The sequence below is a fragment of the Pelobates fuscus genome, chromosome 2, assembly GCF_036172605.1.
Source record: "Pelobates fuscus isolate aPelFus1 chromosome 2, aPelFus1.pri, whole genome shotgun sequence".
Classification (NCBI taxonomy): domain Eukaryota; kingdom Metazoa; phylum Chordata; class Amphibia; order Anura; family Pelobatidae; genus Pelobates; species Pelobates fuscus.
Window position 1 is genome coordinate 61,836,644 of NC_086318.1, and position 14,054 is coordinate 61,850,697.

Below are 14,054 nucleotides of genomic sequence, written 5' to 3' on the forward strand. Positions count from 1 at the left end.
CATAGAAAAATAAAAAAGAAATGAAGCTTAAAAGACACAACCAAAACACAGAGACAATTATACAAAGCATAGGGCTACAAGGCAAAAATGCTTAAAAGGGAAAATATTAAATAATACAAAAACATATTTGAACATAAAAATTATGCAGGTATACAATATAACATGAAAAACGCTAGGGTACATTGAGTGCTTTTTGTTTTTATACCTAATAAAAAAAAATAAAAAAATAGTGCTGTATGTATATATTTCAAAATTATGACATACTTGACCCAAGTGGCAAACCTGCCCAAAATAATGTTTTTTTGAAAAGAAACCCCCACAAATCTAATCTAATGATTCCATAATCCTTATTATTTTATTTATTTTTAGAAGCTATTTTTATGTTATTCATGGAAAACTTATGGAGAACGTGATCTTTGACATTTTTTTTTTTTTTTTATATTTTTTTGCAAAAATGCTTCGCTAAGCCCCCTGCCAATGTAGTAACTTTACATTTATCACTCTAACCAATTTTATTAAGGGTTCACATTCCTAGTTTTCCTGCCATTGTATCCCATCTTTGTTTTTTACATAATTTCCTGTGTAAAATAGAGTGCATGCGCTTTGATTTGTCTATTACTCCTTAATGGATCATCAATCTATTCTTATGGTAATTTCCTGCTTTGTCTGCTGTGTGGCTGCTCCTGCCCGTTTGCAAGGTGAGGTGGTGTTAGTTGCTGGGAGTGTAATGATCTAATAGTTGGAGAACCATGTCATCCATAGGCAGAGCTAAATACACATAGGGGCTATAGAATCTAAAGCTCTTTGTCTGCACATTGCAATAGGCACGAAGCTGCCAGATATTTTTCTTTAAATTTGCGCTTCTGTATTTTTGTGTTTTGATGATGCTTTGATGTGCATTGTGTCCCTTTAACAGTGTGTGGCCAAAGAGGCACAGATATTGTCCCTGGTTTGGCTGAGCAATATGAGAAACACCACCTGTAACACAAAATGCCCAAGGTAGCTTAGGCACTGAATATACAAATCGGTGTCTGACCTGAGAGGCCTATCTGGGCTCCATGACCATTGCAAACAATCCCTCTGCTCTCCAAAACTGGCTGCTTGAATTCCATGTACCCCAAGACAAATAGGCAGTGACTCATGTGTCAAGCTGAATGTGAATATGGATATTATATGCTTGAAATTTCCAGTTTATAAATGCATATGGTGACGGTTTCAATTTATGAGCTTTTAAAAACACAAAAGACCTAAATAACAAATTAAAGGGCTTCTCCATCCCAATATAATTAATTTCAATGATTTTGTTAGGGGATCTGGAGTCCCTGGGTGCTATCTTACCTCAGTATATTTGAACAGTTTAACCCTTTTTTTGACCTTGGTACACCGACAAACTGCCTCTTTCTGTCTTTCCCTTTGCTGCTCGGCTAATAAGGAACCCAATGGCTGCTGATCAATTCTGATGATCTCATACAAGGAGGCGGGGCCAAACGTTGCCCTGGCCAATAAGCATCTCCTTATAGAGATGGATTGATTCAATGCATCTGTGTGGGGAGCGTGGAGATGCTGAACGGCAGTGCTGCACACTAGGAAGCATCTCTAGTGGCTGTCAGAGGAGTGCCACTAGAGGTGTTCCTAGGCATTTATGTAAACAATGCTTTTTAGCTGAAAAAAGTGGTATAGACACCAGAACAACTACTTAAAGCTGTAGTTGTTCTGGTGACTATAGTGTCCCTTTAAGTTGTATTGGCCTGCAGAGTGTTCCTTTTATAACTCTGTCACTAGCCTGCAAAACAAGGAAGAATGTAATGCACATATTCACAGTAATGCATAATAGGAGCAGACTTTGAAAACAAAAGGCTTGAGGAAATAGTACAGCAAAAATATTGGATAAAGTGGATGCATATAAGAATTACGAAAACGTCATTTTATTTTGTCATCTTCTCAATCTGTTAACTACTTATACTTGTATCCATTTTAATGTTAAAGGACAGTTTCTCTTTAAAGAAGCACAGAGACGTCTCTATGTGGCTAGGGATATGTGCCAATTAACAATCAATTCAAAATATCCTGAGTACTACACGTTCCACAGCACATACTTAGCAAGCTGCATATGAGTTAACACAAAGAACATTGAGAAAAAGCATAGAATGTGATTACAAGGCCTCAGCAGCACAGTGTATAGCAGTAATAGAACGAATTCTTCACAGCTGGGACTCAAATCCATCAGCGACAGTGTTAAAGCCTTCCAAATGGCACATAACGTTTACTTCTATTAGTGCATCAACTCAACAAGTGGGGCCCAGTGTATCCTTAATGTCTTACATAGCCCACAAAATTACAGCCGCCTGTTATAGCTGGTGCAGTAATTACGAAGAGGCAAGGACCTAGTCTGAGAACACTTAAAATCTAAGGAGTTCTTTCCTACAGCTGTGACCAGAAGCAGCTTCAGTGTGTTCCTGAAACCAAACTTGCAAAGTTTCATTACACTATACATTTGTCTTGATTTTGTAAACCAATAACTGTGTACATGTGAGTTTGCAAACAAGAATTGGAGTAAATAGTGTAGTAAAAAAAAAATAGATAAAAGAGTAAATCAAAAGATCAATGGAGAGTGGGAAAAGTAGCCTCTGCTACCATATCATGCAGAGACAGCTCACTCCACCACTAAAAGCCAGGGACCGAACTGCTGAAATTCTATCTAGCCTCTCTCTTCACTGCCAATAAAGGCAAGTAGCAGAGAGAAAGATTAGACTGGCAAGGGTGGGGGTCTTTGTATGAGTTTGTGTATGTATGGCAATATCTGTGGCTGTGTATGAATATTTGTGTAGGTAGGTCAGTGGCTGGCTAGTTATGTATGGAAGTTTGTGTGTGCAATTTAAAAGTGTATGTAACTGGCTGTTGTGGTGTGAGTACAAGTGTGACAAAGATGGTGGCATATGGTATTTGTGATTAATGAAAATGTCTGAATGACTAAGAACATGAAGGGAAATTTATCACGGTCTGGCTTAACAACAAACGTATAAAGGAATAGCACACATGCTTAACGTGATTACAGTTCTTTAGAAATTTGCCACAGTTTCAGGTCCAGGATTCTTTGGGAACCTAGCAATATGCCTACAGTGTATTGTTAATCATATGCCAGGTATATTACGGCACATCTACACACGCCATGTAACTGGTACAAGTCGTATAGTCAAAGAGGATCCAGAAGACAGACTTAATTCTTATCGGTTTCTTATTAAATGTTAAATCACAGTTTAATGTACCTAATAAAGATTAACCCCTTAAGGACACATGACATGTGTGACATGTCATGATTCCCTTTTATTCCAGAAGTTTGGTCCTTAAGGGGTTAATCAGTAAGAGTTTTGTTTTTGTTGAAAACCACGCATCTAAAATTTAGCTAAGAAAATTAATATGGCGTCCAGTTATGTGGTGCAAGGCAATCAGTCATTCTTGTCAAAATTTAAATTGAATGTCAAATTTAAGGCTAAAGTAACTGAACTATAAGTTAATCGTGAATTCAAATAGGGTGGTAGAGAATACTGAGAGCAGACAACAGCTCAAGCAGCCTGCCCTTTTGGTGGGTCCCCGCTCAGATCTCAAGCTGGTTTTAACTCATCTTGTGCCATTACAAAAAGAACCAGGTCAATTTGCAAATCAGACTGATTCCACCCAAAAGGCCGGAACAAATCCAAAAAGCAGGCCAGCTCTCTCTACAGCAACCCAAGACTATTGTTTCAACCTTGTTAGACATCATCAGTGAGGTACAGCCAATATCTCTCAGGACTGCCCTTATGGGTGGGATCAGTCTGATATGCTTCAGATATGTTCTCTCTGTTGTGGCACGGGGATTTACCAAAAGGCAAGCTACTAAGCTTATCTAAGCTTTTGTCCTTTCTCAGAGTTCTCATATCCTTTGTTTTTGTTGTAATACTGAATTCAGTTCAGCTATTTTGACCTTAAATTTGAAATCCACTTTGAATTCTCACTTTAGTAAATAACCCTGACAGTGTATAAAAGATTAGCTGATTGATTTCAAAGAGACTTCCTTTATGGAATACAATTAACCATTCCATAGATTACAATTAACCACTAATTAATGGCCTTTAATACTTAAGGTGGCTCTTTTCGAGTGGTATTTGGTCACAATCTCACAAAAGGTATATTTATACCATCTCACAGAATTGTCTACAAACTGTCTTTATTTTACCATAGGCAATGTTAATAGTACCTTTCACAGGTGCACTTCATTTGTAAAGCACCAATTCTAGCGGGTTGCAGTTCATAAGAAAAGGCAAGCATCTTTAGTTATCCTGTTGTGGGCATACCTACACCTTTTCTTGGCGGGCTCACCCATTATGGGTGGTAGTGTCACTGGCGACGGCTACTCAGCGTACCCTCCACCCCATTGTGATTCTTCCCTCGAAACGTTTGGGATGTATTTTATGGGTGGTAGTGTCACTGGTGACGGCCACTCAGTGTACCCTCCACCCCATTGTGATTCTTCCCTCGAAACGTTTGGGAAGTATGCCATCAGGATTATTTAATAAGGTGCTAATTCAAAATGCATTTAAAAATCTAAGAAAAGCTAAACTAAAAAAAAAAAGTCAACGCACATTAAATCCTTACTTGTGAATAATTCTGTACGTCATAGTAAATTCATTCACATCTTATTACTGAAGCCTACAGTTTAAATGGACACTGCAGGATAGATGTTACCAATATTTTACTATGAGTTATATAGAGAACACATTAAAGGAAATACAATTTTTGTTTTATTTGCTTTTGTAGTGAGCTCTATCCAAACCAGACAATCGCAAAGCTATTCTTCTACACAACAAAGGCTGAAGATATCCTATAAAATCTTGTGTTGAAGCAGCAATTGCAATCACATAGCATCAATGGAACTTTTGGCTACGCTTATGGGAGTTTATAATACTCCCTGTGAAGGAGCCTATCAGAGAAGTTAGGGTTTTGTATAGCGTGGAAATGATGGACAAATATTTGGATGGACAAAGGAGACGACATTGCTTTCTGCTGGGAAGAGGTGATTTTTTGCAAATAGCCACAGTTATAAACAACTTTGTGTGAAAGCGATGGCCTCCTTACACCATAACCTATGCAAGACGCATACATTGTCATGGTGCTTCGAGCGTCCTTTTAGCCATGTGAAATAATAATGTGAAATAATCTTTTATGCCAGCCATGTTTTATAGGAAGACTCCAGCTATTTTTCATGTACAGATGTCAAAATAAAAGTTTATTTTGCTCAGTTCTACAAAATCTGCATTAAACTGTCTTTCTCTTAATGTATATGACAAACACGGAGAACACCCTTGTTTATTCCTGTCTATATTTTAATTTAAAGAAAATATTGAAAGGAAACATAGTGATTGTAACTAGAGACATGTTTTAGTGCCTTACTGTGTGTATACAAACATTACAAAATCGACAGGTACCCTCATAAGGTATCAATAATTTTAGAATAGTCAGTCCTTACTAATAACAGAATAATGGTATTTTTAAGCGGACTTTATCCCCTTAGTGACCAGACCACTTTTAAATTTTCTTACCGTTTGGGCAAGGGCTGTTTTTACAGTTCTGATGTGTTTGTGTTTTGCTGTAATTTTCCTCTTAATCATTTACTACACCCAAAAATATTATATACCACTTTTCTCACCATTAAATGATCTTTCTAAAGATACCATTATTTTCACCATATCATATAATTCACTATAAAAAAATATATATAAAATATGATGACAAAATGTAAAAAAAACTGAGCTTTTCTAGCTCTGACCCCCAAAATCTGTTACGCATCTACAACTGTCAAAAAACACACGTGCTAAATCGTTTCTAAATTTTGTCCTGAGTTTAGAAATACCCAATGTTAACATGTTCTTAGCTTTTTTTTTTTTTTTTGCAAGTTATAAGGCAATAAGTACAAGTAGCACTTTGCTATTTCCAAACTATTTTTTAAAAAATTAACACAAGTTACATTGTAACACTCATATCTGTCAGGACATCCTGAATAACCCTTTATATGTATATATTTTTAAAAAGAAGACAGCCTAATGTATTAAACTTGGGGTATTTTGACTCTTTTCATGATCTTTGCATGCAACCATTTTACCACCAATCTATGCCAAATAAAAAATAAATAAAAATAAAATTGGTGATTTTTTTGACACACATAGCAATTTAAGAATACATGTACTGAGAACTTTAATAGTTACTGCCAAAGAACACCTCAATATATGTTCAGCAACATCTCCTGAGTACAGTGATGCCACTCATGTATATGTGTGTTGGGTTCTCTGGGGTATAAAAGACCTTATTTGGAGGGTGCGCATTCCAGTTTTCCCAACATGGAATTTTCACAGCTGGTCATCACGCACCCATGTCCTATTTGGGACATTTTAGAAGCTGGGCAGTGTAATTTACCCCATGAAACCATAATTTTTATTTAAGTAGACAACCCACGGTATTCAAAATGGGGTATGTCCACTCTTTTTTAGTAGCCACTTAGTCAAAAACCCTGGCCAAAATTTGCGTTTATATTTGTTTTTTTTTGCATTTTTACACAAACTGCAATTTCACTGATGATATCATCAGTATAATACAGTTTACTCCTATTTGTGTAGAGTAATGTCTCACGAGTACAACAGTACCCATCAAGTATATGGTGATTTGGAAAGTTACAGGGTCAAACATAAGATTTGCCAATTTCTATTTCTGTGGCCAGATTGGCTATGTTGCCTTGGAGATGGTATGGCAGCCTAGGAATGAAAATGAACCCCACCATGACATACCATCTGAAAAAGTAGACAGCCCAGAGTGTTCAAAATGGGGTATGCCCAGTCCTTTGTAGTAGCCATTTCGTCACAAACACTGGCCAAAGTTAGCATTTATATTTGTTTGTGTGTTTAAAGTGCAAAAAATTAATATGAACGCTAGCTTTGGTCAGCGTTCGTGACTAAGGGGCTACTACAAAAGACTGGACATATCTCATTTTGAATACCCTGGGTTGTCTACATTTGCAAATGGTATGTTATGATGGGGCTAAGTCACATCCCTGGGCTACCATATGGTCTATAAAGGCAACAGCAAAGACCCAGCAAACCAATCTGGCAAGCCTATATTGACCCTGTAACTTTCCAAAACACCCTAAAACCTGTACAAGGGGGTTACCGTTTTACTCTGGAGACTTCGCTGAACACAAATATTAGTGTTTCAAAACCATAAAACATATCACAGCGATGATACTGTCAGTGAAAGTGAATTTTTTTAGCATTTTTTACACACAAACGGCACTTTCACTGACAATATCATTGTTGAGATACATTTTTCTGTATTGAAATGCTCATATTTGTGCTCAACGAAGTCTCCCGAGTATACCAGTACCCCCCATGTACTAGTTTTAAAGTGCTTTTGAAAGTAACATGGTCAAATATAAGGCTTGCCCATTTCATTTTTTTCCATTAAAATTTGCCAGGGTAACATTGTCAGAGGAAGATTAGGCTGCTTGGAGAACTTCAAAGAGAGAGTGCAGCTAATGCCATGAATACTAAACTCGAGGATGTCTCAAATTAGAAAGAATTTCTGAAAAAAAAATAAAGATTAAAATGTTTACATACATGATGCTGGAGTCCTCTTTTTTAAAGAAAAAAAAATCAAAATAAATATATAATAAAAACTAACTGAAATATAGGAAATGTTTTAAAACAATTTATGGGTCTATATCAAGTCATAATTATGAATAACTATTTATGAGGTTACAGCAGAGAGATCATATTTTCCATGAGACCAGTACTGGAGCAATCTAATTTATTAAAGGGACTCTATAGTCACCATATAAAAGCAAGAAAGACAGGTCCCCCAGCCTTCCTTCTTGCTTTTATATGAACTTTCATTAATTAAAAAAAAAAATTCGGTGGTTTTATATTAAAAACTTACCTCCGTTCCAGCGCCGAGCTCCCCGCTAGGCCGCGCCCCCTTTTTCGTCAAAATGACGAAATCGCGGGGCCCAATGGGACGGCTTCGCGCTGGACCAATCGCGTTCTTCATAGAGCGGCATTGAATGCCGCCCTATGAAGAACCTGAGCGCTTTACCGCGCATGTGCGCGGAATGCGCGTTCGCGAGCTGAGCTGTCTGACTGACAGCTCAGCTCGCTTTCTAAAATTATCAATAAGGGGGGGGACCTACTGTCCCCCCCCCCCGGCCCCCACCCCTGTGCGGCGGGTGGGGGCCCTAAAATTATCAATGAGGGGGGGGACCTACTGCCCCCCCCGGCCCCCACCCCTGAGCGGCGGGTGGGGGCCCTAAAATTATCAATAAGGGGGGGAACCTACTTTCCCCCCCCCGGCCCCCACCCCTGTGCGGCGGGTGGGGGCCCTAAAATTATCAATGAGGGGGGGACCTACTGTCCCCCCCCGGCCCCACCCCTGAGCGGCGGGTGGGGGCCCTACAATTATCAATAAGGGGGGGACCTACTGTCCCCCCCCCGGCCCCCACCCCTGTGCGGCGGGTGGGGGCCCTAAAATTATCAATAAGGGGGGGGACCTACTGTCCCCCCCCGGCCCCCACCCCTGAGCGGCGGGTGGGGGCCCTAAAATTATCAATGAGGGGGGGACCTACTGTCCCCCCCCGGCCCCACCCCTGAGCGGCGGGTGGGGGCCCTACAATTATCAATAAGGGGGGGACCTACTGTCCCCCCCCCCGGCCCCCACCCCTGTGCGGCGGGTGGGGGCCCTAAAATTATCAATAAGGGGGGGGACCTACTGTCCCCCCCCGGCCCCCACCCCTGAGCGGCGGGTGGGGGCCCTAAAATTATCAATGAGGGGGGGACCTACTGTCCCCCCCCGGCCCCACCCCTGAGCGGCGGGTGGGGGCCCTAAAATGATCAATAAGGGGGGGGACCTATTGTCCCCCCCCGGCCCCCACCCCTGAGCGGTGGGTGGGGGCCCTAAATACAAGGGGGGGGGGACCCTAGTTAACCCTCCCCCCCCCAAAAAAAATATCTCCCTACCTACCCCCCTCACCCTAAAAATAATGAGGGGGGACCATTAACTAAAAACCTGTAAAAAAGAAAAAATGAGATAAAATCAACTTACCATTCGATGTTTTCTTTCTTCTAAAATCTTCTTTCTTCAGCCCCAAAAAAGGCCAAATAAAAATCCATAATAACCGACGCAATTAAAAAAAAAAAAAAAAAAAACGAGCGCAAAAAAAAATAATCCATCTTCACCCATGGAGGGCTCCGCGCAGACTGAGCTCCGCAGGGTGGGGAAGGCTTATAAAGCCTTGCCCTGCCCTGCAATTAGGCTAAGAACACTCTGATTGGTGGGTTTGAGCCGATCAGAGTGCTCTTTGTCATTTTACAAGCGTGGGAAAGTTCTTTGGAATTTTCCCACGCTTGTAAAATGACACAGAGCACTGTGATTGGATGGCTTGAAATCCATCCAATCACAGTGCTCTGTGTCATTTTACAAGCGTGGGAAAATTCCAAAGAACTTTCCCACGCTTGTAAAATGACAAAGAGCACTCTGATTGGTTTAAACCCACCAATCAGAGTGTTCTTAGCCTAATTGCAGGGCGGGGCAAGGCTTTATAAGCCTTCCCCACCCTGCGGAGCTCAGTCTGCGCGGAGCCCTCCATGGGTGAAGATGGATTATTTTTTTTTGCGCTCGTTTTTTTTTTTTTTTTTTTTTTTTTTTTAATTGCGTCGGTTATTATGGATTTTTATTTGGCCTTTTTTGGGCTGAAGAAAGAAGATTTTAGAAGAAAGAAAACATCGAATGGTAAGTTTTTTTTTTATCTCTTTTTATTTATTTTTTTTTTACAGGTTTTTAGTTAATGTTCCCCCCCTCATTATTTTTAGGGTGAGGGGGGTAGGTAGGGAGATAATTTTTTTTGGGGGGGGGGAGGGTTAACTAGGGTCCCCCCCCTTTGTATTTAGGGCCCCCACCCACCGCTCAGGGGTGGGGGCCGGGGGGGACAGTAGGTCCCCCCCTTATTGATAATTTTAGGGCCCCCACCCGCCGCACAGCGGTGGGGGCCGGGGGGGGGGGAGGAGAGTAGGTCTCCCCCCCCCCCCCCTTCAACCACTATTGTGGACAGTAATCATCCCTGTGGGTTCGGGCTTCAGCTGTCAGCTGAAGCTGAAGCTGTCAGCTGAAGCCACGCCCACAGCAGTGCTGACAGGCTGTCAGCACACAAAGCGCGTTCACAGTGCTTTGTGTGCTGATAGCCCGTCTGATGCATTCACCCAGAATGCATCGGACGGGAGGCCTTTTTAGGGCCTCTGAACTCGGAAGTCCCTCTGGTGGCCGTCTGATTGACTGCAACAAGAGGTGTTCCAAGCTTCCAATGTAAACACTGCATTTTCTCAGAAAATACAGTGCTTACAAGAAAAAGGCTCCGGGTAGCTGTAGCACTCACCTGAACAACCTCATTAAGCTGAAGTTGTTCAGGTGACTATAGTGTCCCTTTAAGTTCTGGGCTGCCTGAGGCACATGTGCCAGGGGTGCAGCATTTCAAGATTAAACACTGTACTTACAGACTCCTACCACTATGATTACTTCAAATCACTGAAGTGGTAATTTTAGTTGAAGTATCCCAGTAACTCAGGATTTATCAATTTCAAAACGGTTAATTTTAGCAATAGATATTGACAGGAGTGACCATCCAGTGGCTTAAAAAAATGTCTTAAAATGCAGTAATAATGCCTATCCAATGCATTCAGCATAGGCCTTCAATATTAAAAATAGCGGCATTTCTATAGACCATTGGCCATGAATATTAAAATAGGGTATCCAATCCATCCACACACACATCTGGGTCCCTGCTGTCTTTAGGTTGTACGTTGATGTTAGTGGACAATTTTTTTGTGGGAGATATTGTAGCTTTCTATGATAGTGCTATATGCTTGAAGAATTGTGGAAATAAAATGTCTGCAAAGGCCTTATTGTATTGGACTGGGAAGTCATCTGTGCCAGAGGATTTGCCTTTCTCAGTCAATTTTACTGCAGACATCAATTTCTCTTCTGTTATTAGGCTCTCTACCTGGATGGCTACGATTTAGGGGAAATGTTTGTGCCAGTGTGTTCTAAAGTATTCCTGGATAGTTCTAGTCAAAGTGTTTTGGGAGATAGTGCTTGAAGAGGGCGGTAAGGTGTACCGGTTGTTGTAGAAAGCATGAACTACATGCATTATTTTATCTGGCAGGTATCACAAGTTATTAGCGCCATCATGCATCTTTGCGATGTGGGTGGCAGATTGTTTTTCTATTGATCATCATGACAAGTAATTTGCCACATATGTCGCAGTTAATAAAGAAAAAGGACTAAGTGCTTAAAAACGTTCTATGATAAGAGCTGTTAAGCATTCGTGAGATGTCAGGGTATACACTTTCTAATCACACACTTTTTGCACAGACTGTGGCTAGTTCCAGTAGAGAAGGGATTATTTACTAAATGCTGAAGTTCAGCTGATGCTCTCAGTTTATTACTATAGTGGAGGGATTAGTTTAGGCAGCAGACAGAAAACAGACGTCGCTAGGGGCACAAGCACCATAACCACTTCAATGAAAAAGTGGTGATAGTGCCTAGACATAGTGTCCCTTTAATACAGCAGGTGTAGAGTTTACAATTACATGTTTCTATAATATTGTTAATTAATACAAATATTTAGTGTTCTAATGCGATTTATAGAACATATAAGGGCTTAGGGAGGGACTTAAGTCAATATATGTGGCAAGATAAGAAATAGGAACACCTTTGGAAGCAGGGTGCAAAACTGGACGTGAGGCAGGCCAAACCTCAAACAATAATTGAAAGACAGAGATGGTCCAGGCACTCAGGGTTCAATAATATAACAGGTTTATTGGGAGAATGTACCGCAACGTTTCGACTCCAGAGGGTCTCTGTCAAGCTTGACAAACCCTCTGGGGTCGAAATGTTGCTGTACACTCTCGCAATAAACCTGCTATATTTCAGAAGCCTGAGTGCCTGGACCATATCTGTCTTTCAAATATATGTGGGAAGGACCATACATATATGTCTTGATAAAATAAATAAGTAGTGTTTTTCCATAAATGTATTGTACTACTTTTCTTCATATATGTAAACAAACAATTTTTTGAAACATTTGCTTTATAATAATAATAATAAAAAAAAAAAACAACAACAACAACAACAACAAAAATGTAATGTTGCCTAATCTCCCTGCAAAGTAATACATCCATATTTTTAGAATTAAATAGATGGATTTGAGAAGATCCTTGTTTTAGCCACGCAGCCAGGAGATGCTTCCTAACATATAACATTTTATTTAATTCTAAATATTACTGACGAAAACAATAAAATGCACCATATAAGAGATTGAAAATGGGTTACCTTTATAGTAAACCACAAGATGTGAAGCATTTTATTTTAGTTTAGGTCTACAGTGGCTCTTCTGGGATTAATGGTCAGCAGAACATGAACATTCCAAAGCTGGTACTGGAGTTCAAGGGTAGCCAATGGATGAATCACCATCTGTTGTGGAACTGCAGTTTCCATGATACACTGCCAGCTGGAGTCTGGAAAAGCATCTTGGGAACTAAACCGGCCTTTGCCAGGAAAGTAACTACGCAGCTACAGACTATTCCTGTATATTTATAAATTGCAGAACCACCTGTATAAAAACCACCTGATAACCAAATAAAATTAGATATTTGAGAATGTATGTGTTAATTTGGTAGGATATCAATTTGCCAATTTGTTCGCCTAGCTGGATCGCAGTTTATCCATGTGTGACTGACAGTATACTGTATGTGCTAGCTGTTTGTTTAGCAGTGCGTGTGCAAGCAAAGCTTTCTGTTTAGCAGTGCATGCACGTTTGGCATTGTATGTGCATGCCCGGCTGGCTGTAAGTTTGTGGGAGTAAGCATGCTTGGCGGGCAGACAGTTTATCGTTGTATGTGTGTCTGTCAGTGTGGCAGTGCCTGCGCATACCTGCTAGATGTCAGATTGGCAGTGACAGTGCATGCCTGTCTGGCTTCAGTTCGGCATTGAGGAGGCATATCTCGCTGGCTGCCCGCTTGCCCTCAGTTTGGCAATGTCTGTGAATGCCTGTTGGATGTCAGATTGGCAGTGAGAGTGCATGTCTGTCTGTCTGTCTGACAGACAGCCATACACACTCACTGCCGTTCTGTCAGTGCGGGTGCATGTCCAGCTGGCTGTCATTTTTGCAATGAGTGTAAATCTTGGCGGCTGTTATATTGGCAGTGCATGTGCATGCTTGGCTGGCTGCCGATTCTATCCAGTCTTTGTCTGACAGCTTCTGTTGAACATTTGCCAAGTTACAGCTACGGTTTCACCTTTATGTTTCAAATTAACTAAATACAGCCACTTTTAACTTCATAAATCAAGCGTATGAGAAGAGCACCCCATCTAGAAATCATACTTTTACTTTTTACATAAATATCTTACTCTACATTTTTTCATACATCCATATGTAAACAGACATGTTGGGGCATTTGATGATAAAAATAAAATTAATACATGCAATTCAAAAATGTAAATGTTGCCAAATCCCCCTGCATAGTAATATATCCGTATTCTTTCTGCAGAACACATTTTCGGAATTAAATAGATAGATTGAAGAAAATCCTGGTGTTAATCACGCAGCCAGGAGAGCTTTCTTTGTCTGCATTCCAAATGTGTACTGTCAGACAGAATTCTAGAACATCCCAGGTTTCTATGCCCACTTGGCATTCTACTCCTGTATATACGGTAACTGCAGCTTGCTGCCGCCCACGTACCTTCATCATTAGCAGACAGTTTGCCATGGAGTACATCACCCGGCCCAGACGTGACCTCCACAGCTGAACAGAGGCTGCAAAATAAGATCAGCTCGTGAATGTGCACAAATAAATTAGAGGTTCTTTCTAGCCATCAATCATTGGTCCTATGAATTCTGATTTAAAAGATCCCCCTTGTTAACACTGCTGGGTTTCAGGCTAGAATTTTTAATACTCTGTAGGCTGCGAGTCAAGACAAAAGGAAGG

The 14,054-nt window shown here is 40.6% G+C and overlaps 1 protein-coding gene across 1 annotated transcript in view; it reads right to left on the reverse strand.

Annotated features, from left to right (window-relative positions):
- TRAPPC12 (trafficking protein particle complex subunit 12) overlaps positions 1–14,054 on the reverse strand; it is a 92,956-nt gene that overhangs the window by 16,320 nt on the left and 62,582 nt on the right. Inside the window, exon 8 of the mRNA XM_063442200.1 lies at positions 13,809–13,882. Within this exon, the coding sequence (XP_063298270.1) occupies positions 13,809–13,882 (74 nt within the window). The remainder of the gene's footprint in view (positions 1–13,808; positions 13,883–14,054) is intronic.